General features: G+C 49.2%; 9 protein-coding genes across 9 annotated transcripts; 5 read left to right on the top strand and 4 right to left on the bottom strand.

Moving 5' to 3' along the window:
• Window positions 1-23: 23 nt before the first annotated feature.
• Window positions 24-1,834, bottom strand: BC939DRAFT_390978 (uncharacterized protein; the record flags this gene model as incomplete). The annotated part of the gene is made up of 5 exons (XM_051551930.1): window positions 24-302; window positions 417-533; window positions 691-1,029; window positions 1,126-1,207; window positions 1,617-1,834. The coding sequence occupies 5 exons, from the start codon at window positions 1,832-1,834 to the stop codon at window positions 24-26; spliced, it is 1,035 nt and encodes a 344-aa protein (XP_051417709.1).
• A 1,312-nt stretch (window positions 1,835-3,146) lies between these two features.
• On the top strand, window positions 3,147-6,863 carry BC939DRAFT_390898 (uncharacterized protein; the record flags this gene model as incomplete). Its single annotated transcript, XM_051551923.1, has 4 exons — window positions 3,147-3,330; window positions 3,455-3,778; window positions 3,885-4,386; window positions 4,496-6,863. The coding sequence occupies 4 exons, from the start codon at window positions 3,147-3,149 to the stop codon at window positions 6,861-6,863; spliced, it is 3,378 nt and encodes a 1,125-aa protein (XP_051417710.1).
• A 1,034-nt stretch (window positions 6,864-7,897) lies between these two features.
• On the top strand, window positions 7,898-9,940 carry BC939DRAFT_497990 (zinc-ribbon-domain-containing protein; the record flags this gene model as incomplete). Its single annotated transcript, XM_051559761.1, has 5 exons — window positions 7,898-8,425; window positions 8,518-8,619; window positions 8,704-8,831; window positions 8,933-9,269; window positions 9,377-9,940. The coding sequence occupies 5 exons, from the start codon at window positions 7,898-7,900 to the stop codon at window positions 9,938-9,940; spliced, it is 1,659 nt and encodes a 552-aa protein (XP_051417711.1).
• A 72-nt stretch (window positions 9,941-10,012) lies between these two features.
• On the top strand, window positions 10,013-12,743 carry BC939DRAFT_433763 (uncharacterized protein). Its single transcript, XM_051553272.1, has 7 exons — window positions 10,013-10,270; window positions 10,372-10,466; window positions 11,094-11,460; window positions 11,582-11,735; window positions 11,836-11,927; window positions 12,008-12,076; window positions 12,164-12,743. Exons 1-7 carry the CDS (start codon window positions 10,196-10,198, stop codon window positions 12,635-12,637), a joined length of 1,326 nt encoding a protein of 441 aa, XP_051417712.1. The 5' UTR covers window positions 10,013-10,195; the 3' UTR covers window positions 12,638-12,743.
• A 26-nt stretch (window positions 12,744-12,769) lies between these two features.
• On the bottom strand, window positions 12,770-13,560 carry BC939DRAFT_433764 (mitochondrial ribosomal subunit S27-domain-containing protein). Its single transcript, XM_051553273.1, has 2 exons — window positions 13,110-13,560; window positions 12,770-12,989 (listed from the first exon to the last, which is right to left on the bottom strand). Exons 1-2 carry the CDS (start codon window positions 13,396-13,398, stop codon window positions 12,955-12,957), a joined length of 324 nt encoding a protein of 107 aa, XP_051417713.1. The 5' UTR covers window positions 13,399-13,560; the 3' UTR covers window positions 12,770-12,954.
• Window positions 13,561-13,563: 3 nt separating this feature from the next.
• On the top strand, window positions 13,564-16,381 carry BC939DRAFT_524229 (WD40-repeat-containing domain protein). Its single transcript, XM_051561250.1, has 9 exons — window positions 13,564-13,762; window positions 13,881-14,026; window positions 14,138-14,393; window positions 14,507-14,636; window positions 14,737-14,869; window positions 14,966-15,385; window positions 15,486-15,761; window positions 15,858-15,959; window positions 16,057-16,381. Exons 1-9 carry the CDS (start codon window positions 13,705-13,707, stop codon window positions 16,081-16,083), a joined length of 1,548 nt encoding a protein of 515 aa, XP_051417714.1. The 5' UTR covers window positions 13,564-13,704; the 3' UTR covers window positions 16,084-16,381.
• A 1,057-nt stretch (window positions 16,382-17,438) lies between these two features.
• Window positions 17,439-19,185, bottom strand: BC939DRAFT_390820 (amino acid permease; the record flags this gene model as incomplete). Its single annotated transcript, XM_051551916.1, has 2 exons — window positions 17,439-18,697; window positions 18,813-19,185. The coding sequence occupies 2 exons, from the start codon at window positions 19,183-19,185 to the stop codon at window positions 17,439-17,441; spliced, it is 1,632 nt and encodes a 543-aa protein (XP_051417715.1).
• Window positions 19,186-20,180: 995 nt separating this feature from the next.
• On the bottom strand, window positions 20,181-21,350 carry BC939DRAFT_1422 (uncharacterized protein). The gene has a single exon (XM_051550159.1). The coding sequence runs from the start codon at window positions 21,182-21,184 to the stop codon at window positions 20,222-20,224; it is 963 nt and encodes a 320-aa protein (XP_051417716.1). The 5' UTR covers window positions 21,185-21,350; the 3' UTR covers window positions 20,181-20,221.
• A 473-nt stretch (window positions 21,351-21,823) lies between these two features.
• On the top strand, window positions 21,824-23,273 carry BC939DRAFT_433773 (uncharacterized protein). The gene has a single exon (XM_051553274.1). The coding sequence runs from the start codon at window positions 22,062-22,064 to the stop codon at window positions 23,175-23,177; it is 1,116 nt and encodes a 371-aa protein (XP_051417717.1). The 5' UTR covers window positions 21,824-22,061; the 3' UTR covers window positions 23,178-23,273.
• Window positions 23,274-23,543: the final 270 nt, after the last annotated feature.

The raw sequence follows: 23,543 nt of genomic DNA on the forward strand, positions 1-23,543 counted from the left end.
TTCATTGACTAGGACGGATCCGCCTACTTTTTCAACTTGATATGGAAGTTGTCGTTCACAGGCTCGAAATATCTTGGAACATAAGTCTCTTCCCGCTCTTCACGCTGCTTTGACCTGGCTCTTTGAGCATCTTCGACCTTGCTCTTTTCCTCTGTAGCCAGGGGTTGGTTGTTCGCTTTCAGAGCTGCAGTCAACTTGCTCCACAGTCGGCGCGATTCATGTGGCTCCTGCGCCTCCTCAGGCGCTACGATTTTTGGATGAATGCTGGCCGTCCTCGCATCAAAAAATACCTCCTTGTTGCCCTAGATAAGATACGATGGAACAAAAATATTAACAAGGTGGCTTTTGCATGAGGGGCATCATAGTACCATGACATCCTGTAAGAGCTTCTTTTTTTTTTTTTTACAACAACATACGTCCTTAGTGATGTAGATTTCATCCGACCATTTTCCAGAGATATCGTAAAGGACCTCGCCAGTGGAGATTCTCTTAATCTTTCCGGCAATGCTGTTGTAAGATCCGGAGAAGTACCCCTAATCAGCGAATATTCAAATGAACGTGGCAAAAGTCCCTGTCAGTATACTTGTAAAAGGATTATATGTAGCCAGCTTCTGCCTTGCCAACTTGCCACCTTACCTTGACCTTGAATTCCAGAGAGCAGATCAAGTCTAGCTTGGGACATTTGATGACCGCAGCGTCCCCCAATTCCATCAACATCGTGCCAAACAAGATACCACGGGCGTAGACATTGGGCATGGTAATGAGGTAGTTTTCTCCAGGTCGGTTTGTGAAGGAGACATTAATCTCTCCCTGCATCAACGTTGCAGCACTGTTGCCCAAAAATTTCGACTTTGGCATCACATCGCCAACGATGCTGAGGTGGTTCTCAGGGCTGGCGTAATAGTAAGTCGAAATTGGAGGGTGATGAGAGACCTGCTCCGCAACGTAGAACGCCTCTGTACCATCAGCAAATATCCACTTTGAGCGAAACTGTTCCCCAAGGATAGGATTGTACGGCTTTTTCACGCCCTATTGTAATACGACGACACGGTGGAGAAGTCATGTCAGCAAAAGCTATCGTAGCAGGAAATGCAGCCAGTGAATATAATGTTTCCTGAACAATACCTTGGGCTTGATATGCCAACCGGACAAAAAGTAGCGAGTGACAGCTACAAACCGCTCCACAGGATCGTCCATTTTGTTTGCTCTATGAGAGCATGTGTTTGTGCGGTTAGTTCCTTTGGAGATGTAGTAGCGCATGGTGGACCATCCCCGGCACACTAAAACTAAAGCAGATAAGGTGATGACCCCCAGGAAGGGCCGCGTGAACTAAAAAAGAGGGTCATCCGTGTGAAGGAAGAGCATGATTCAGCAATAATGAGGCGCTATAAGTCACCCCTCTTGCGACGTGTCGACGTTGTAGGACCAGCACGGATTCAACGTAATAAAAAAAAAAACGTGTTGATGCAATAGACCACCGCTTGTTTTCACCCTAAAGCAGATTGGCTCGCGTTGCCCTGAATCAATTATATGCACCCAATCTTGTCTGGATTCATGGTCGCAATAATTGTTTCGGCGCAGCCATACTCTGCGCCAAAGACAAGGGCGATCCTTACTTGATGATAATCTCAGGATGGGACATAAAGTCGGTGATGCGCTCGAGCATGCTCCTGGGTTCGAGAACAAAGGTTGGCAGGGTAATTCGATGGAGGTCGCCTCCCTTGCTGAGCTGAGAGATAATATCCAAAAGGATACTGCGATTGCCCTCGTCGACGACCTCGGTGTCGTCGTTGGTAGAGGCGCAGTTGTGGTTCTTATTGATAGGGTCAGCCATATGGACAGAGAGCAAAAGCCGGGATGAGACAAAGGACGGAGAGGAATCGAGTGTTGATCTGCGAGGGGGGGGGGGGCGAAAAGAGATGGGGAAGATGGAGTAAAGAAGAAGGGAAGCTCATCTACCAACCGAGCTGTTCATAAACAGAGCGCGGCTCTCATGTTCTGTGCCGTGGTGCGTGAGGGAGAGGACTAAAGCTATGCGGACGATATGCGTCCGGTTGGCAATATGCTTCGTGAATCCCATGTCGCCTCCCCACCCTCTTATATGTCCACTGTCTCCTGTCCAGGCGCCATCCTCACCACGAAGGTGATGCTCGTGTCTCCGGCGCAAGGAACATTCGTCCGCGTCCAGATTCAGGGGTAAAATGCAATTGGCGCGTTTTTTTTTTTTTTTTTGGTGGCAAACCCAATCCCAATGGGATGGAATGGGAAATAGAATGCCTATTTTGTTGTTGTTTGTTATTGTTGTCTCGAGAGAGATGAAAGGCTTTTTCGATCAAATATGAACCCCAAATTAGTATAATGAAACTGCAATGGATGCCGGAAGATCCAGCGAGTCTTTCGATAGCGATGGAAGCATGGAGCGCGTATTATGGATACCGCTGCACTGCATCGCACTGTACTGCAGACAAAGGCACGCTCACGGAGAAAAGTCTTTCCAGCGAACTGACTATAAAACAGAGGGGCTGTGATCGGGGTATCTACAGTCGCCAGGATCTTTTTATTTTTCTTTCGATAAATAAGGTTTATGTGTCATGCCGTCTCATCGTTTTTTATCTCTCACTCCCCAGATACTGGCTCCGCCTATAAATCAAGCCTGAGTCCTCCTCTCCGATCTTTTTTTCCTTTACCAAACCCACGCCCTTTTTCCTTGACCCCACCCCCCACCAGTCTTCTGTACTGATCGATATCCGACCAAGTATCATCTTTACCTGAAGGACAACTAAACCGCTTCAAGACCAGCATTTACAACACATCCAGTCGACCACAGGATCTCTTTAGTAGCAATGTACAAGCAACTCTACTCCAAGGCCCCCAGGACAGCCTGCACCAAGGGCTCATCTGCCTTGCTCTCCAACTCGTTGATCGCCTCTGCTCAGCGTACGACCTCGAATGGCCTCAGCAACAGCACCGTGCCCTTACTTTCCACAAAGGCCATGCTGCACCACTCCGCTACCTCTGGGCCTGGAGGCCTTCGCACCCCGCTCCTCGCCTCGCTTTCGTCTTTGCGATCAAGCCAGCAAAAGTCGATGGCATTTGGACAGCTCGGCATGAAATCCATGGCGGCATCGCAGGCCCGCTGGTTCTCAATGACTCACGAGCGCCTCCAGGAGCAGCAAGGAGCAGGATTGTCCGCCAATAAGACCTCGCCCACCAAGAAACTTGTCTCGGAGGCAATCCTTGCGGACGTACCTCTGGTTGAGGTCAAAAAGGTGCTCGTTGTAGGATCCGGTGGACTGACTATTGGACAGGCTGGAGAGTTCGACTACTCAGGTAAGAGATGTTGCTCTACGCTTCTACGCTGGGTGTCAATATTTGGATTATCATATCGGGTGCAGATGCCCAGTCACAGTTTGGCTCTGACCGCGATCTGCTCGCTCATGATACTCTTCTGCAGGCTCCCAGGCGATCAAAGCCCTCAAGGAATCTAACATCGAGACCGTCTTGGTGAACCCCAACATCGCCACTATCCAGACCTCGCATGCGCTCGCAGATACCGTTTATTTCTTGCCCGTCACCCCTGAATACCTCGAGTATATCATCGAGCGTGAGCGTCCCGATGGTATCCTCCTGACCTTTGGTGGACAGACTGCCCTGAACTGCGGCATCCAGCTCGACAAGATGGGTATCTTTGACAGGCTTAATGTCAAGGTCCTTGGTACCCCCATCCGCACCCTTCTCGTCAGTGAAGATCGCGATCTTTTTGCCAAGGCTCTGAATGGTACGCCGTTATTTCTGTGTATACTCTCTCTTTCTTTCTCCCTTTGTATCCTATATGATCAATGTGCTGACATGTCGTAATCTATAACGAAAATTGATGATCATAGAAATCGACATTCCTGTGGCCCAGTCTGTTGCCGTTGATAACATGAAGGATGCCTTGGCTGCTGCTGAAGAGATCGGTTACCCTGTCATTATTCGATCTGCATTCTCGCTTGGTGGCTTGGGCTCGGGATTCGCCGCGAATGCTGCGGAGCTCACGGCCCTTGGAACAAAATCCTTGACTCTGTCGCCCCAGATCTTGGTCGAGAAGTCCATGAAGGGATGGAAGGAGGTTGAGTACGAGGTTGTGCGTGATGCTGCCAACAACTGCATCACCGTCTGCAACATGGAGAACTTTGATCCACTCGGAACCCATACCGGAGACTCGATTGTCGTGGCGCCTTCGCAGACTTTGAGCGATGAAGAGTACCATATGCTTCGCACAGCTGCCATCAAGATCATCCGACATTTGGGGGTGGTTGGAGAGTGTAATGTCCAATATGCGCTGCACCCAGAGAGTCTCGAGTACAAGGTCATCGAAGTGAATGCTCGCCTGAGTCGCTCCAGGTAAATATCACGCACTATATTTTTGAATCTGCCTGTATGCTGATGTGATCTTCGGCTTTAGATACTCATGCACTGCTCTCTATCTCCCTGATTTACCTGAATATCATAGTGCCTTGGCCTCAAAGGCAACAGGATACCCTCTGGCCTTCATTGCTGCCAAGATCGCTTTGGGTCACACTCTGCCCAACCTCCGCAACTCCGTCACCAAGACCACTACTGCCTGCTTTGAGCCCTCGCTAGATTACATTGTCACCAAGATCCCTCGCTGGGATTTGGCGAAGTTTCAGCACGTCTCCCGCGAGATTGGATCCTCGATGAAGTCTGTTGGTGAAGTCATGGCAATCGGCCGTACCTTTGAGGAATCCTTCCAGAAGGCCATTCGTCAGGTTGATCCTCAATTCAAGGGTTTCCAGGCATTGGAGTTCGCGGATATAGACAAGGTTATGGCCAACCCCACCGATCGTCGCCTCTTCGCTATCGGTGATGCCATGCTGAACAAGGGCTACACTGTCGATCAGGTCCATGACATTACCAAGGTTGACAAGTGGTTCCTTCACAAGTTGTCAAACATTGTTGCTGTCCACAAGGAGCTCGGCAAGTTCAATTCTCAAAACCTTCCTTTCGAGCTCTTGCACGAGGCGAAGCGTAAGGGCTTTGCTGATGCTCAAATCGCTGGGCTGTTGGGCGAGAAGACTACAGAGGACGTCATCCGACAAGCACGCAAGCAGATGGGCATCACACCATTTGTTAAGCGCATTGATACCTTGGCCGCCGAGTTCCCCGCTGACACCAACTACTTGTACACAACCTACAACGCATCGTCGCACGATGTCACGTTCAGTGACAAGGGTACCATGGTTCTGGGATCCGGCGTCTACAGAATCGGATCTTCGGTCGAATTCGACTGGTGTGGCGTGTCTTGCATTCGAGCTCTTCGCGAGCTCGGAAAGAAGACGGTCATGGTCAACTACAACCCAGAAACGGTCTCGACGGATTTCGACGAGTGCGACCGTCTTTACTTCGAGGAGCTGTCTTATGAACGTGTCATGGATATCTATGAACAGGAGTCTGCGCAAGGTGTCGTTGTCTCTGTGGGTGGTCAGCTTCCTCAGAACATTGCTCTCCGCCTCCATGAGAACAATGCCAAGGTCTTGGGTACTTCACCAGTCATGATCGATGCTGCAGAGGACCGTTACAAGTTCAGTAAGATTCTCGACACCATCGGAGTTGATCAGCCAGAGTGGAAAGAACTGACGTCTTTGGATCAAGCCTCTGCTTTTGCGGATCAGGTTGGCTACCCTGTTCTCATCCGTCCCTCTTACGTTCTCTCTGGTGCGGCCATGAATGTCGCTCACACCCCCGAGGCCCTTCATCGCTGCCTCACCCTTGCTGCGGATGTGTCGCCTCTCCATCCCGTAGTCATCACCAAGTTCATCGCTGGTGCTCAGGAAATCGATATTGATGCGGTTGCGCACGATGGAAAGCTTATTGTGCACGCCGTCTCGGAGCACGTTGAGAACGCTGGTGTTCATTCCGGAGATGCCACGCTGGTTTTGCCCACTCGCGATATCCCAGACCAGACCAAGGGCAAGCTGAAGACGATTGCGGAGAAGCTTGCCAAGGCCTTCCAGATCACCGGCCCGTTCAACATGCAAATCATTCACAAGCCTGCAGCTCCAGGTGATGCCAACCAGGACCCGACCTTGAAAGTCATCGAGTGCAACATTCGCGCTTCCCGATCGTTCCCCTTCGTTTCCAAGGTCCTTGGCCATAACTTTATCACGACAGCCACCCACGCCCTCTGCGACAAGGACGTGCCTGCCCCTCAGGACTTGATGACCAAAGAATATGCCTACCAAGCCGTCAAGGTCCCTCAGTTCTCGTGGACGCGCCTGGGTGGTGCTGATCCGTTCTTGGGAGTCGAGATGGCATCTACAGGAGAGGTGGCTTGCTTTGGCCGCGACAAGGAGGAGGCTTACCTCACTGCCCTTCAGAGTGTCCAGAACTTCAAGTTGCCAGCGCCAAGCTCGAGTGTCCTGTTGAGCTCTGATGAGCTGACTACTACCAGCGACTTGACCAAGATCGGCCAGGGTCTTCAAAAATACGGCGCCAAGATCGTAACCATGTCAGAGCACACACAAGAGAAGCTTAAGCAGGCTGGCATTCCATGCAAGTTTATTGCTGCACCGGACGCGCTGCCTTTGATGCACAAGGCGATGGCCGGAGAGAACGTGCAGATGGTGATCTCGTTGGCAAGGAATCGTGCCCAGCATGTCGCCGACAAGGAGTACATGATCCGTCGCGCTGGTGTTGACTCGGGCATCTCTTTGATTAACGATGAGAAGTGCGGTGTCTTGTTTGTCGACGCCCTCAACAAGAACGTGGAACGCAAGGCAGCCTTGGCGACAAGCAACGAGGCTACCAACATCCCAGCAGAAGTGAAGTCCTGGGCCGAGTTTGTCGGTGGTCGCTACTAATAACGAGGCATGGGCCTTCGTGAACCGCTTCCCCTTGTCATTTTCATTCGTTCATTGTATCTTATAGATTTGTTTCCCTTTTTTTTTCTTTTTCTTTTTCTTTTCTTTTTTTTTTCTTTGCGGTTGATCACCAGAACACCAGACTTCATTTGGACTAGTACTCTCTTTTTTTTTTTTGCAAAACATTCGTTTGGTCAACCCCTCTTTGATTCGGTTTCTTTTTGCCATATTCCTTCTTTTGGTCGGGAAGGGACAATGGTCGAGCCTTAGAGGACTTCTGACTGCTGCTGGTCTATCATCCTACCAGCAACGCAGATGTGTCGCCGAGGTGCGCTTTCTTTTGGTCGAGAAGGCGCATAGCTCAGACACGAATACGTCTACTGCAGGGTTTATCCTCAATTGCAGTTGCAGTCTCTGTTTTTGCATTTTTCTTCTTTGCCCTTATTTTCTTCTCTGGATGCTCTTTTATCGTTTTTTTCTCAAAAGCCTGTTCCAAACTCCATTCAGGACCATCTTCGCCTTTTTATTTCAACTTTATCAGATCGATCGAGTTGGCCCCTGCATTCTTATTAAGCCTGTGCTTCTTCCTTTTGGTCGGGGAAGTTGCTTGCAGGATGATTGCAAGGGCAGGGCCGCTATGGATCCCCAATCGGTTTGAACTTACGAGGCTTTATTTTAAAGATGGTACGGACAGATGGGATGGTCAGGGCAAGTTGAGAGTAGAGTAGTACTGACTTGAATAAAGTCGGCCGTTGTGGCAACATTCACTCGTAGACGTTGATATCGATGCAACTCTCATACGATATTATTTTGATGTGCACGCGCCTCATTGTTGAAAAAAAATCATCCGCGCCTTTAATCCAGTTAAGGTTTGGCGCATTTTTCTACCGCGTCCTTGACCGTAAATGGACACACCAATATGCATACACTCACGCTAAAAATAAGAGGATATCAAGGAAGAGCTTCTGACATGAGCAGACATTACATCTCTCGTTTTACTCATTTTCCACTTCATCCCACATCCACATTTCCTCATGTCCAGAACACCAAGCATCTACAGCGACGCCCTTGAGATACCGCCCCAGGATCCTATGAGCGTTGGCACAGAAACGGGCTCTCACAGAGACAGCTCGCAAGATCATGTCAGTGTAACACCAACCCCCACACGACAGATAGACAGCGCGGACTTTCGACACTCAGGTAGAATGCATCGTCATTCCAGCAACGATATGGAAGTAGACGAAGAGCCGCAGACAGACGCAGATATGGATATGCAGATCGATGCCTCGGCAGGCGTCAACCATTACACAGCTCTGGCTTCAACATCATCGTCAACATCAGTCCAAGAATCATCCGCTGGAGGCGCCAGAGAAAGAGCCCACGTAACCACCCCGCAGACAGAAGGCAGCTTGGGATCCAACGCATCAGGCATAGCAGCAAGCGGAAGAAGAGTCTCTGTGCCGGTGGTGGATGAGAAGGCTCAGAGTGAGCTGAGACGCAAGATCATGGATATCCAGCGAGACTCAACAATCAGCTTTACCGACAAAGCGGGGATGATCCAGGTATGCCTTCGAGTTGGGTCTGACCTCGTTTTACAAATCAACTATGACATTTCATCGATCGCATTCTTACACACATTTGGTGCTGTGCTTAGAAACTTATGTCATCCAAGTGGCATGGTTCTCAGAGGTCGACTGAGAGCCAAGGAGATGGGTCGGTGGAGGCAACTGCCGACGATTTAAGAAAAACCTTCCATGTGAGTTGACCAGCTCCTGATTCTAGCAAAAACAATCCATACTGTCCTATACCAAACAAAAATATTCATCCTTTCTTTATCTAGAACGAAGAACAGGGACAGCTAGGGTGCAAGCACTACATCCGTGGTTGCAAACTCAAGGCCGACTGCTGCGGCAAATGGTTCAATTGTAGGTTCTGCCATGATGATGCTAGTGACCATGCCATCATAAGGTACGCTGCGAGAACGCTTTTCTTCCCTCCATGAAAAAAGAACTCGGATTTTGGAACTTGCCTTGATGACGCTTGCAATACTTGCGTACTTGAACAAGTAGAAGCGAGACTAAGACGATGCTGTGTATGCATTGTCAGACGGTCCAAGCTGCTGCTCAGACATGCAACTCATGCAAGGCTTGTCTGGCAACGCATTATTGCGATATCTGTAAGCTATGGGATGACGATTCCAAGAAGAGCATCTACCACTGCGACGATTGCGGGCTCTGCAGGATAGGTCAGGGCCTAGGAAAGGATTATTTTCATTGCAGGAAGTGCAACGTGTGCATGAACATTCAACTCCAAGGAAACCACAAGTGTATCGAGCGCAACCTGGAGTGCGACTGTCCTATCTGCGGCGAGTACATGTTTACTAGCACCACGACGGTGATCTTTATGGTGAGCCTTTCGCTTCTATGGCTCATTCTTTTAGACCCTGTATTGCTCCTACTGCTCCTATTCATTTTTTTTTTTTTTTTTTTTTTTTTTTTTTTTCCTTGCGATAGCCCTGCGGTCACTGCATCCACTCCAAATGTCACGAAGATTATATCAAAGCTTCTTATCAATGCCCGACATGCTGGAAATCTCTTGGGGATATGTCCGTGTACTATTCAAAGATCGATTCCTTGCTGGCAGAGCAGACCATGCCTCCGGAATATGCCAATATTTTTTCCATTGTACTGTGCAATGACTGTGAGGTCAAGTCCGAAGCGCCCTATCATTTTCTTTACCATAAGTGCGACAAGTGCAAAGGATACAACACAAAGGTCCTGGAGACATTCAAACGAGTGGTTGAAGGCCAAGCACAGGTAGTCGAAAATGCAACTGCCGCGGGTGCCGCAGCGGCAGTTCCTGAGAACAACATCTCGGGTAGCAGCAACGGCCTTGCGGGATCTTCTGTTGCAGGACCCTCTGCGGTTACCGGCGGACCAGGATCGTCGTCAATTGCAGGACCCGGCACTACCGCAGTCAACCTCGGAGATGTAGCTCTCCCTAGATCCCCACTGATGGATGAAAATGCCTCTGGAGACATGTCCATGGCCGGTATTTCCAGCAACTCGGCGCCGTAGAATTATGCAAATCAACCAGTACTTCAAAATAAGTTGCCAAATAAATGAATTGGTGGCACGCTCCGGAAAACTCAAAAGCCCAACGGGACGTCACTCTTTTGCATAACAAAAAAACCCCCCAATGTCATTTTTTTTTCTTCCCATCACTCCACATTCGACGCGCTCAACATCAGGAACAACAGCCCGTCGCCATCGCCATCTCTTTACTAGCGGTCGAGAACTGGAAACACGGCCTGGAGCGCACCTCAGCAAAAAATGACTGACAATCCTTATCCCGTTGGAACAACAGTCTTCGCCAAATTGAAGGGCTACCCTTGGTGGCCAGCACGCGTAACGACTCTTGCAACTCTGACACACGCGCGATTGACACATGCTCCTCAACTGTAGGCACTCATCTTATATTCGTCGTCGGACGCGTTGCGCCCACTTAGATTGAAAGCGACGAAGACTTGCCACTCAACGTCAGCAGCAAGAAGCCTAAGCAGAGACCTATCTGGCCTGTATTCTTCTTTGGTTCTTATGACTAGTAAGTAAAACGCAAACAAAAGGAAAAGAACAAGCAGATCTGATAAGGACGCCATCGTCAAAGGAAGGATTCAGCAGCAGCAAGATAGGAGACATCGATACGAGCGATACAATTGACATCCAGAGGCGGCAGCAGAGGACTTCGTACGATATCAGGATCATCATTAAAAGTCATTGCTGACGGCCAGATCCCGATGAATCTTGTGCAGGATCACTCCTCAGCATGGCGACTGGGCATGAGGCTGTCAAAATAATCCATGATAACCTACATTCCGCTGAGCTTTTCATCGAATCGTAGCAAATACCTTCATGTTGAGGTGGAGAACAATGGGCAGGGTAGCGGAATGCAACAGGGACGGGGGAGGGGTGGGATTTGGGATTGAAGTTTTCAGAGGCGCTCTCTTTCTTGTTTGTGCGACAATGCGACGAGAATAAACAGGGAAAGGACTCATGATCATGCACTTTTTTTTTGAGTTTGGACTTTGGAGTCACTCTTATCAAATGGCATTTTACGCGATGAGAACAAGATATTTCGATTTCATGGGTGTCCTGAGCTTGTGCGTCGCTACTTGATAGCCCCAAGCGCCACACTAACGCTTTCTTTCGCTCTTTATCATATTTTTTATAGCGGCTGGTTTGGCACATCGGAACTCAAGTCGTTTGATCCTGTCTCAGCCGAAAAAGCAAAATCGGCGCTAAAGAAAGGGAGTGGTTTGAGAACAGCCCTCAGTGAGGCACTAGACCCAAGCCTAATCGCACAAAGACCGGGATCCAATGCGGAGCTGGACCAATACAATGACGATGATGAATACGACCAGGAATCGGTCACTCCTGTGAAGAAAAAGGCATCCAAGGTCAAAGCGGCGCAGAAGGTTGAGACATCGGCGGCTGAGAAGAAAAGACGACCAAGCTCAACGGAGGATCAGGCAGCAAAGAGAAAGGTGTCCAAGAAAACCTCAATTGACGAAGACCATGGCGAACTTGACTCGCCCAAGGTAAAATGTCAAAACAGGCTGAAAGCGCCGCGGAGATGTATTGACGATTGCGAACTGTGCATTTATGGTACCTGTTTTTTTTTTTTTTTTTTTTTTTTTTTTAAAAAAAATACAACGCTAGAAACGTGCCGGTCCCGCTAGCCGCATTCGTCTCGAATCAGATTTTAAGAGCGTAGACGATGATATCAGTATTGGCGACCCAAGTAACGGGCGCTCAAAGAAATCGGAGGATGACGCCGCAGACTCTGATCTTCGCGCCAAGAAGAGGATGCGTAGTACGTTAATATAATGTGCTCTTGCAATTTTTACGATTCTGACAAGGGCAAGTGAAACTGAGTTTTAATACGCGATTGTATTCTGATCAACCTTGCGTAGGTGGTCAGCCTAGTGAAAGACTGCTGAAGTTGCGACACAAGCTGCAAAAACTCCTTCTAGTCGAGGGACTCTCTGACGAGGTGCTAATTCAGGTATATGTCTTGACAGACTGCTGCAAGTCTCGGTGCTTATACTGTAAAATTTTAACGGCATCAACATGCTCTACGTCTAGAATCTGGACCGTGCAGATCCTATCATGGCGGAGGTGGAGGCATTTGATATTGATTTACAAATGCTCAAGGTACGCTGCTGCTCTGTTTGAGATGGTGTTTGATGGACGATATTTTGCAATTCACAAAGCGACTGACTGGGCTGCACTCTTTTACAGGACACGAAGGTCGGACGCTTAATGAAGAAGATCTCAGTGCTTCAGTTCAGTGAGGACCGGCACGGTATTGTTGAGCGATCCGTGAAATTGATCAAGCAGTACAAGGGTATGATGGAGAGGGCACAGGAAAATGGCGAGGCAGTAAGCCCCAGGGTAGAAAAGACGACAGAAACATCAACGCTCGCAATGGAATCGACCATCATTTCGACCGTTGTGCAGCCAACTCCCATGGAAATTGATACGGAAATAACAACTCTCGAGTCGGTCCAAAGTGAAACACGAGAAGTACAAGTGGATACATTGGCGAGTTCGAACAACGATGTAACAGATACTTCGGCGCCCGCGCCAGAGGCTGTAGTGGCAGCTGTGGCAGCTATCGTGGAAACAGGCGCTTTCAGCGTTGCCCGCTCATCAGAATCTGTTGAACCGCAGGAGAATGGTAAATCGACAGAGCCGGATTCAACTATTGTATGAATAGGCATCACAACAGACTGCATGCCGACCGTGCCTAATTTCAAAGGCGTATTGTAAATTCATTTTTGAAGGACGTAGGGCGTGAAATAAAGAGAAACGATCGTACATATTATCAAAAATTGCTCAATACAAGTATAAGATAGTTCTTTATTGGTATTATACAACTGCCGCATGCATGGCAAGTCCATCTGAGGTGCCAGATGCTATAGCAGAGATCCGTCTCCACATTTGATGAAGCACCAAGACAGCTAAGAGGAAACGGCAGCATGCCATCCAAACGAGTCCTGGATGTGCTCCAGTAAGGGCCTTCTCTACTACTACTTCTTCTTGAGAGTCGAACGACGACCTTGACCTAGATAAATCATTTCCGCGATAATGACGGGGAGATGGGTGAGTCCTCAATAATTTCATGTCTGTCCGTGACCGAAGGGAAGAGATTTCTGGCAGAGTCCAGCTGCAATAACAAGCATACCTTTCTTGGGGGGTCCCTTTCCACGCTTCTTGCGCTCCGCCAGATCCTCCAGACGGACCTTCTCCGCCTGGTCAACCAGATTCATCTCGGGTGCCATCCTTGTGATCTCACGCAACCTGATCTGCTTGACATTGGGGTAGTATGAGTTGACAGTTGGTCCGACAAGGCGCTGACGAAGGATTTTGTTGCCCGTGCGAAGTCCCTGGGGATTGTATACGTTCCCGAAGATGGCGCATGATAACTTGTTGAGCAGCGTGAGCTTGCCCGCAGCCGGGGTTGTCATCGACATGGTGGAGTGATTGAAACTTGGGGAGGGGGGCCGAGAGTGAAAGATCCGATCATGTTGTTATGCGCGCCCAGTTCAGGGACAGTCCCTCATTCAATTACGGAATGATGTCTAATTGAACATCCGCTATCTGGCGGATGTCTCACTCAACTTATTGCAGTGCCCTTTCATCTCGAATGCCGCGAGCATCTGTTGTTTCCTGCTTGCTTTCTCACCGCCCCATTTGAAGATACATCACATCTCAACCCGCTTCCCCGCTCGACAAAATCTTAATCCCGCACTAGCATCCTCACCTTTCTCGACGGCGATATGAGCGTTACCAGTGAAGAAATAAATTACTTGATATTCCGATACCTTCAGGAGTCAGGTACAAGTTTTGGCACTCATACATGGTTGCTTTGCAGATACTTCCTTACAATGCCGAGAACCTCTTTTGGGATGTTAAACGTTGCATTCAACCCTGGTTTTGCTGTTGTGACCCATAGGTTTCGTACATACTGGATTCGCGTTCCAGAACGAGTCGCACATCCACAAGTCGGAATATAGAAATGCCAATGTACAACCTGGAGCGCTCGTGAGCGTTATTCAGAAGGGCTTACTGTACATGGACTTGGAACTACACGTTAATGAGGTACGGATACTACAGGATACAATCAGCTCTTAAAGCATAGGAGATGTAAGGAAATAATGCTTGGCATACGCTAACCAAAAACCTGACCCGCTTATTTTAAAATCGACATAGGACGGAACAGAACGGGAATGCACAGGGCCAGTGGCGCTTATTGGACCGCACCGCTGCGACAAACAGGCCAAGAAGCCGAAACGCGACGAGCTGGTCAGCAGAGGAAATAAGCGGGATCGAAAGGACACCAAGAGGGCTCAAAAGCAGCAGCAGGAAAGAGAAAAACGCGCAAAGATGGATGCCGACGACGAAGAAAAGGATGAAGAGAATATGATGGACACAGACCAGGTCGAAGATGTCTCTGTGGTCGGGACCCGTGCGTATATTATAGCTGGGCTATGTTGTGCGGTACAATGTGTTCTATCAGATAAAGTAAACTTACCGCTGCTTGGCCTTTTATTTTCATCGCCCCGTTCAAAACTCGTGTAGCCGCAGAGATGACCGACATCCCTGAAGTGAAGATTATACCGGCAAGCGACGCCATCACGCTTAAGGGACATACAGCAGATGTCTTTGTATGTTCATGGAATCCAGCCTCGCCTTCGTTATTGGCATCAGGGTATGTATGTGTGGAAGCGGAGCTTGAGAACTCTTTTTGCGTATTTGAACTCGGAAGCAACTGCGTAGTTTTATCCTCATAATATCTAACCGGTTCTTAGATCTGGAGATGCAACAGCTCGTATTTGGCAGATACCAGCGAATACAGACGAGCCACTCAAGGAGCCCATTGTGCTCAAGCATTTGCCAGCATTGACAGACAACAACAGGGACGTGACAACAATGGATTGGAATGTAAGTTGGCAGCGACCTCTATATGTTTATGGCGCTCTACGTCTTTATATATGAATGAGAATTGATCCGCTAATTCGGTTTATTCGATTTCGTTAGGCTTCTGGAACACTGCTCGCTACTGGATTTTATGATGGGCAGGCACGGATCTGGACACAACGTGGACAGCTACGATATCTGATGAGCCAACATCGGGGCCCAATTTTCGCTCTGAAATGGAACAAGAAAGGAAATTATATCCTGACTGGCAGCTTAGACCATACGACTATCGTCTGGGACGCTACCACTGGAGATGCCAAGCAACAGCATGAATTCCATACTGGTGCTGTTCTAGATGTGGACTGGCTCGACAACACAACTTTTGCGACTTCATCGTCAGATGGTAAGGTCTATGTCTGCAAAGTGGATAGCATGGATCCGCTCAAGGTGTTTGAGGGACACAAGGATGAGGTCAACGCCATCCGATGGGACCCTCTCGGAGAGTTACTTGCGTCATGTTCTGATGATAGGACAGTCAAGGTACGTGGGTTATACGAGCCTGTTGTCGCGGTGTGGTCCTAGTCTTGCAGTATATGACTGATTTACCTCGATATTGTTGGTCTTGTGTTGTTCTGTATAGATCTGGAGCATGGCACAGGACGAGTGCGTGTTTGATCTAACTGCGCACACGCAGGCAGTTTACGACATGACTTGGGCGCCGCGCGAAGCTTCATCCAGGATCTTAGCGACGGCTTCCTTTGACACCTCTGTTCGACTTTGGGATGCAAACACAGGAGACTGCTTGCGAGTCCTCTCGAGACACGTCGAGGCTGTATACACTGTGGCCTTCAACCCAGCTGGAACTCATCTTGCTACTGGGTCACCGGATTACACTATCAACATCTGGAGAGTACAGGTATTGTAGCGCATCCGCCAGCATCGCAGCATTTGAGCTCGTGCAGACATGGGTTGCAAGCTAATGTCCACGCATATTTCATACTGGATGGTATAGGATGGAGCTTTGGTGAAAACATATCGAGGCGAAGGGGGCATATTCGAAGTCGACTGGAATAGCACAGGGGACAAACTTGCAGCTTGTGTTGCAAATGGAACCGTAAGGATCACATTGCGGAAGATTGCAGTGGCAACGACGCATGTCCGACCTTTTTGCGCTAACTGCTACACTGTTTACCGATCTTTTTAATTGCTAGCTCGTTGTTGCTCATATCAAGCTTTGAACATGGAGAAGGGCGGGCCTTGTCCTCCATACAGTCATATAGTTTTTACGGAGCCGACTCACCGTTTAATAGACATCGACATCCCATGCGTATGAATCCAAACACCGAAAAATGATGATGGCCCATTCAGCTGTGTTCGACAGGTCCATCTATCGTCCACTCGCGCTAAAAAGCGCGTGCAAGACTGGATGTCCAAAATGAATGTTAAATTGCTATGAGAGTGCCATGTTGGACCCTCGTGGACGCTCGATCCAAACTTGAAATACCATCTGAACAATGCTAGACATTCGAAGGCGCTTTTTTTTTTTTTTTTTAAGAAATAAAGGCTCAGTCCCTTCGGAATAATCCAAGTCGGCCTTTCGATATTGATATCGCTTAGCCTTCAAAGGCGAGTTGCTATCTTTTACGCATCACCACATCAGCTCGTTGGAATGCATCGCTCGCGCGTGCTAGCTACTACTCGCCGCAATACCGCAGCACGAACTTAAGCGTGCCTCCCGCCTCCGTTCTCACTCGCGTCTCGCGTGTTATATCGGATTACTGCCTGCTGCACCGAGCTTTAATCGATCATCTAGAGCATCGCTGGTTGTTAACGAGGTGGAGTGAACCGAACGAAGACACTTGAGCTCAACCGGCGGCTCTGGTACGCGATGTCTGCGCTACCTATGTCATAGGGCTCTTCCATAGTAACCTTGAGCTAATCGCAACATTGGATCTGGGCAGTTATTATTCGGAAAAAAACAGCCGTCTACAAAAAGTTGAAGGGGCTCTTCCTGGGTAAGTTTCCAGAACCAAAGTCTATTCTCATCGCAATTCATGTGGCATTGGTGAAAACTGCTATCGAGTAAATCCAAAGTGGAGAGACCGTTGTACTGGATTACGAATGCAAAAGATGAGTAAGAGTGAAGGAAGACTAAAAGGTTGTATGCTCGCTTTCGAGTTTAGGATCTTCAGAACTTGACCGGATTTTACTGCGACAGTTGTTGCTCGAAGAAGTGGGACACCAAAAAAAAAAAGGTTCAATGCCTTATCGGGTGGCAGATCGGATAACGAAGTCAAGACAGCGATCAGTTACAGGTTCATTCACCACAAAAACGAGATAGTAAAGTAAACTTGGAACGATGGAGAAGTTGCTCATAGTAAAAGTAAGTGTCTTTCGAGTTTTTTTTAATTGATGTTTCTGGAATATATCTGAACCTGAGCTCATGTTCCTGCTCTCTTTGTTGCAGCATATAAAAAAAAAAAAAAAAAAAAGAAAAAGAAAAAGAAAAGGCCAAGGTCATAGATGTGGATTCAAGAAAACCAGCGTTCTTGCTTTATTATTATCACCATTAAATACTCGAGCAAAGTATGCATTATTGGTCTTTTTCATCCGCCTGATTCTTGCTGGGCTCGTAGAGCTCGTGGAACTCATCGATATCTCCGTCCTCTAAATTCGAGACGCTAAAGTCGCACTCCATCAATGGCACCAACTTGGTCTTATAGTAGAACTTGTAACCCAAATACGTGAACAAGAAGAACGGCAAGCCAATGTAGCAGGCTACCAGATTGACTGCCTGGGGATTGGGCTTTGTGAACTCGGAGTATCCTTGCCCACAGACGACGACCGTGCACAGCAGGAGTGCGTAGATAGGACCATAGGGAAACATAGCAGCCTTGTAGGGAAGACGGGAGACATCTCCACCCTGCGCGACATATGCTCGACGGAAGCGATAGTGGGAAATCGCAATACCCAGCCAGGCAATAAATCCCGAGATGGAGGAGATATTCAGAAGCCAGTTGTAAACCTGTCCTGAGCCGAACAGCGACATGCAAAAGCAAATGGCGGAGATGACAGTGGTGCAGATCAGGGCCGGCATGGGAATGCCTCGAGAGTTGACACGGCTAAAGATGGCTGGCGCCTTCCCGTCACGAGCAAGCATGAGTAGAGTTCGTGTCGACGCGTACATGCCAGAGTTGCCGGCGGAGAGAACTGTGATCAAGATAACGGCATTCATGATATGCGATGCTGGTTGGAAGGCCTTTTGGAGGACTAGGGTGAAGGGCGAAACAGCAATAGCAGACTTGTCGACGCTTCCGCTGTTGAGCAGGTTGGGATCGTCGTGCGGGATGACGAGGCCGATGATAAAGATCGAGATGATGTAGAACAGGAGAATGCGCCAAAAGACTTGCTTGATCGCCTTGGGAACGTTCTTACGTGGGTTCTCGCTCTCTCCAGCGGCAATACCGATCAGCTCCGTGCCCTGAAACGAAAAACCGGCCACCAAGAACACGGCGAGGATGCCGCCGAAGCCATCGACCACGGGTGCGCCTGGAATAGTCCAGTTACTGAATCCGATCTTGTGGCCTCCGATAACCCCTGCGTCCACCAAGACTCCGACGATGATGAAAATGACGACCGTGAGGACTTTGATGACACTGAACCAGTACTCTGCTTCGCCATAAGCGCGCACCGACAGAAAATTAACAAAGACCATGATGAACAGGAAGATTAAGCTCCATACCCAGCCTGGCAAAACGCTCGGCGAGACCCAGAATTCAAGGATCATGGCAGCTGCCGCAATCTCCACCGCAACTGTCACTGCCCAATTCAAAAAGTAGTTGATACCAAGGGCTATGAAGACAAAATAAAAAATGCATAGAGGTCAATACCTTTTAAATAATACATGCTACTACGAGTGCTGACAACCTGTATATGTGGGCTGAAAGAACCGATCACTCAGACTTACCAAAACCAAGTGCAGGGTCGACAAAGCGAGCAGCATAGGTGTTGAAGGATCCAGCCGTTGGGATGAGGGTTGCCATTTCGCCAAGCGAGGTCATCATGAAGAAGACCATGGATCCGATCATGATATAAGCAATCAGGGCACCCAACGGTCCAGCCTGTGCGATGGAGGACCCAGATGCCAAGAACAATCCTGTGCCGATGGTACCGGCGATAGAGATCATGGACAGGTGCCGAGCCTTGAGTCCTCGCTTGAGTTCATTGTCGGCTGGAAGGATAGGTTGTTCATCTGTGTGGAATGAAGGCAGCTTAGTTGTGCTGCCTACCTTTTTTATGGACCGTGATGACTGTGAGGAGGCTCTAGAGGCCGCAGGCATCCCTGCGAGTTCGATGGAATTCCTCATCATGGGTAAGGAGGTGTAGTGCGATGTACAGAGAGAGAGGTGAGGTATACGATGTATGAACAGGGTATTGGCGCGAGCGAGAAAGGAGGAAGGGAGAGGGTAAGCGGGAGAGATTGAGAGAAGAGTGAGAGAGGAGTGAGAGAAGAGTGAGAGAGGAGTGAGAGAAGAGCGAGAGAAGAGCGAGAGCGAGAGAGAATGAAGGCTAAGAACGTCATGTACACATTTCAAAATGAAATAGTCACCCACAAAAGGAAGATTATCTATGTTTCGGCCACTGAACAGCAACAAAAGAAAGATGGCCTGTATCCGGACATAAGTAGTTCCCTGCTGCAGCTTAAATATTAACTACCACCTGGGGATGGACGCACGTTGATACAAGTCAACGTTGCCATTCGCACTGTTGCATTGCATGAATAATGCATGGCATCGAGCTGTGCTGTTGTGGATGGATCGACGCTCGATGGATTCTCATGGAGATTGTTTTCTGCTTGCTTGGTTTTTTTGCATGCTTATTTGCTTGTTACACCAAACATGGGATGGGGGTCAGTGCATCGACAAGAAGGGCAGTTACCCACGGTCTATCTTATCTCTTGCAACCATCCACCATCTCGCCCTTCCTGCCCTGAGGCCTGAAGAGCAGCCCTGGTCATCGCTATTACATGTTCCTCTAGATCTGATAACCCTCTGGTTCCCGTTACTGCTGTTAGTTTGGCCCATTCCGCCGTCTTGGCTGTCTGCCATGACTGTCAGTGTCGGACATTGGTTTTTTTCTTTTTCTTTTTTTCTTATTTCCCACCCCTCCTCATCGCCAGGGATTGCTGTCGGGCCTTAGCCTCATGCACCGAACACTCTGTATAGTCAATCTGTGACGACTGATGGATAAGATAAAAAGAGCATCCTAATAGCTCATTCTAGGTCTTGTCTTGACCGATTCCAATGCAGTCGAACATGTATTTGAGTTTTTGGACATAGGCTCCATGGCGCTGGTTTATTTTGTTTAATAATTCATTCAATCGGAGAGAACCATGTCATCGTGGGCTACATTTTCAACATCATACGCTCCTTTTTGGTCCTCCATTTCCATGTCCTTGCTGTCTTCGTTGTCCTCATCATCTTTTTCCTCCTCCTCCTCCTCCTCCTCCTCCTCAGCACCCACAGCTGTGCCCCATCCGAACGTGTCTTTCGATGCAAGAACATCCCCTTCGCCATATGGCGCCATGACCGGAGCGATCTCCCTCATGATCTGTGATAGTCGTCGCATATGCTGTGCACTCTCTAGGTGTCCTTGCCATCCCCTCTGTTTTTTCCAATGCGATCCACAGACGGAGCAGTCCCACCATCTTTGAGTTGGAACATTCGTTGTATCCGTAGATGTCTTTGAGTCTGGATGCTTGGCCTCACTGGGTTTATCAGTAGTGCAAATCACCCTGCTTGATACGGCGGAAGATTCAAACTGCTCCTTGGACACTGGTGCAGATATTAGATCTGTCGAGGCAATCGTAAGCGGTGTTCCTGAAGATATAGGTTTAAGCGCGGGCTTAAACTCATCAAAGTTGGCAGGGGGGAGTGTGGTATCGGTGGCAGGCGCATCCTGATCCATGAGTGCATGTCCCTGTCGAGCCCGTGCCTTCTTCCTATCTCTCTCGGCTTTCCGTCTTCGCTGCTTCGCCGTTGGCGTCCGCACTCCACACAGCTTACTCGAACCTTCGGCTGCACGACCCCCTTTGTCATTTGACGAGCTCGTAGTATTGTCGGTACCAGTTCCAATATCACCCTCCTTGTTCACCATAGTTGGGCCCTCGTGTTGATCGGCGTCCTTCATTTCAGTATCCTCGCCAGATGATCCAGGTGCCTGCTCGGTGTGCATACTCTCGTGTGAACGACCGTGTGGCCCTTGCTGCCTGTGCTCGCTCTGCATTTTGACGCGTACAAGATGCTTTTTCGATGATAGATGTGTCGATAGCATGGCCATGGAGGTGAAGTGGGCCGCTGGACAATAGTTGCACTTCGGTGGGTCTGCCTGGTTCACGTTCAAGGTGTGTAAATCAACAAGAAGACGATTAGGACGGTGCGCATGTTATGGTATTAAATCTATCCTCCATAATGTGGGCACTGATCCAGAGTAAACGTTACCCTCAACCTCGCTTTCTTTTGCTTCCTGGAGTTGTAGGCGATCCGCTCGAGTTCCCCCTGGGATAGCAGCTGCCAATCGTAGGGTGGCAACCGCTTAGCAGCCTTTGCAGCCTTTGCTGGGGGTCCATTGTCTGCAGACCTGGGTTGACTAGTAGGTGCCGTGTGCAAAGATGGATCAGATTCATGTTCGGCTGTCTGTGGTGATGGATCTACTCTGCTGTGCTGAGGAGATGGTTGATTGTCCTTGTCTGGTGCTTGTCCAGGATCGGTCGTCGTGTTGCCCATGGGTATTCAAGACATCCTCGCTGGGTCGTCCGCTGTCCCTGGTAAGCTGGGTGGTCGTCGAAGGGCATACAGGCAAAACAAACAAGCAAGGTCCTTCGGGGAATAGGAGGGCCGTCATTTTGTCCTTGGCCTTCCTTCCTCAGGAGTCAAGTCGCGACCCTTTTCGCCCCCTCTCTGCAAGCCACGACATTTCATTCCTCTCATGCGTTCCTGCACCACTATTGCTCCCTTTTTCACAGCGACCACCACCTCCTTCCATCTTCCCTGGACCCTTTCTACCATCACCAGCCAGTCCCTGCTCGCTCGCTTCGCTCTCTTGCTCGGCTCTGCACTGTCTCATCAGTGGTGCTCGTTGTCGCTGTCAGCCTTCCCTCGCGGTCTGCTTTGCTTCTCATCAATATAGCCCAGTCGTCATCACTCCCTCCACACCAATGCTCGACTCGTCCGTAATTCAAATCCTCATCGTCCTGGGATTCCCCTATGCCATCGGCGCCCTCCGCTCCTTCTTCGCCAAGGCGCCTCCACCGTCGCCGCTTCAGCGCATCAACAACCAGCAGGGTGAAAAGGTGTCTTCACGGACAAGGGCCTGGAACCGTTCCATGCTCCTCCTCCTCGGCCTGACAGCACTCTATCACGTCTTCTATGTCGTCTTCTACGATCCACCCAACATCTTCAAGACCCTGTCCCTTCCAGCAGACTGCCCCAACTTCATCCTGCACCAATCCTGGAAAGAACGCGCGGCACTGGACCCGGCCTTCATGAACAAGTACCCAGACTCGATGCGGGAGCGTTTCAAGGCCATGGAGAATCGATTGTGGTATGAGGTCTATGGTCAAGATGCCTTTTTGAACTGCGAATACTGCACAGAGCGGTCGGATTTCATGCGCTACTTGATCCCGGGTGCCATGGCCTCCTATGTCGGCATGGCTGTCATCCTCGGCATTGCCACCACCCAAACCTCGCACCTGAACAAGTATCGGACCTGGGGATCTGCAGCCTTGGTTATTATCTCCGTGCTCGAATACGGGACCTATCAGAGGAGCGCCGATATCGGATCACTGCCTGGTTTGATGAAGCACGAAGGTTGGATAGTTGGCTTCCGTGGAGCACATCTTCTCCGACACGGCTCCTTAGCCATGATGTCTGTAGTCCTCATGGGAGTCTTGCTGAGATCAACCCGAGGCGGCGGCCTCAGAGACGAGGTCGAAATCCTGAACGACCTCTGTCAGGCACAGGAAGGTATGATTCAGCGACACAGGGCCCTTCAATTGGCACGGGCGGCCTCACTCAGGGATCCTGTTTTGAGAAAGCAGTTTGTCGACTATTGGAAGAAGCGTGAGGTCGAGCATGGCTTGCTATTATCCGATATGGAATATAAGGAAGCGCGCGACTTGGCACTGAGCAGGATAGATGTTGAGACGATCACTCAGGAGGCTGATGAATACATTGACGCGATCATCAAGGCCGGAGAACGCGTGTCTGAACCGATGGAGGCAGACGCGTCAGCAAACCCAGCCGAGCAGACAAAGACGGCTGCGTCGACTTGATCTTTAACAGACATCAGTCGACATTGAACAATAAACACGCATGCATATCACAATGAACCAATGAATCCTTCTTCATGGTTTTACATTTTAGCATAATCTTCTAAGGAGGACGTATTTTATCATTTGCAAACGGAGCCAAAGATTCTTCGCACGACGACAGCAAAGCAATGTATTGAACAGACTAACGTCTGGCTGTAACTATCTCTGATGAAAAATGACTGTGGTGGGTGATGATACAAAAAAGAAAGGGATAAACAACAAAGAGCAAGAGAAGAGTACACATAAAGAGATATTACAGGGAGAGAAGCGAGGAAGCCGAGAGGCGGGCAGCCCTTTCGAGCCGTCCGTTGACGGGCTTGACAGCTG

This window comes from Gamsiella multidivaricata (assembly GCF_025024155.1).
Source record: "Gamsiella multidivaricata strain RSA 2152 chromosome Unknown BC939scaffold_1, whole genome shotgun sequence".
Taxonomy (NCBI): Eukaryota; Fungi; Mortierellomycota; class Mortierellomycetes; order Mortierellales; family Mortierellaceae; genus Gamsiella; species Gamsiella multidivaricata.

Bases quoted from the DNA above. Each gene is read 5' to 3' on its own strand.
- BC939DRAFT_433764 (XM_051553273.1), bottom strand. From the start codon at position 13,398: ATGTCGATGACAACCCCGGCTGCGGGCAAGCTCACGCTGCTCAACAAG. The intron at 12,990-13,109 runs GTATGCTTGTTA...TGATTTATCTAG, and splicing joins AAAGGGACCCCCCAAGAAAG to GTCAAGGTCGTCGTTCGACT.
- BC939DRAFT_1422 (XM_051550159.1), bottom strand. From the start codon at position 21,184: ATGGCCATGCTATCGACACATCTATCATCGAAAAAGCATCTTGTACGC.
- BC939DRAFT_433773 (XM_051553274.1), top strand. From the start codon at position 22,062: ATGCTCGACTCGTCCGTAATTCAAATCCTCATCGTCCTGGGATTCCCC.
- BC939DRAFT_524229 (XM_051561250.1), top strand. From the start codon at position 13,705: ATGAGCGTTACCAGTGAAGAAATAAATTACTTGATATTCCGATACCTT. The intron at 15,386-15,485 runs GTACGTGGGTTA...TGTTCTGTATAG, and splicing joins CTGATGATAGGACAGTCAAG to ATCTGGAGCATGGCACAGGA. The intron at 15,762-15,857 runs GTATTGTAGCGC...TGGATGGTATAG, and splicing joins TCAACATCTGGAGAGTACAG to GATGGAGCTTTGGTGAAAAC.
- BC939DRAFT_433763 (XM_051553272.1), top strand. From the start codon at position 10,196: ATGACTGACAATCCTTATCCCGTTGGAACAACAGTCTTCGCCAAATTG. The intron at 10,271-10,371 runs GTAACGACTCTT...GCGCCCACTTAG, and splicing joins ACCCTTGGTGGCCAGCACGC to ATTGAAAGCGACGAAGACTT. The intron at 11,461-11,581 runs GTAAAATGTCAA...ATACAACGCTAG, and splicing joins GCGAACTTGACTCGCCCAAG to AAACGTGCCGGTCCCGCTAG.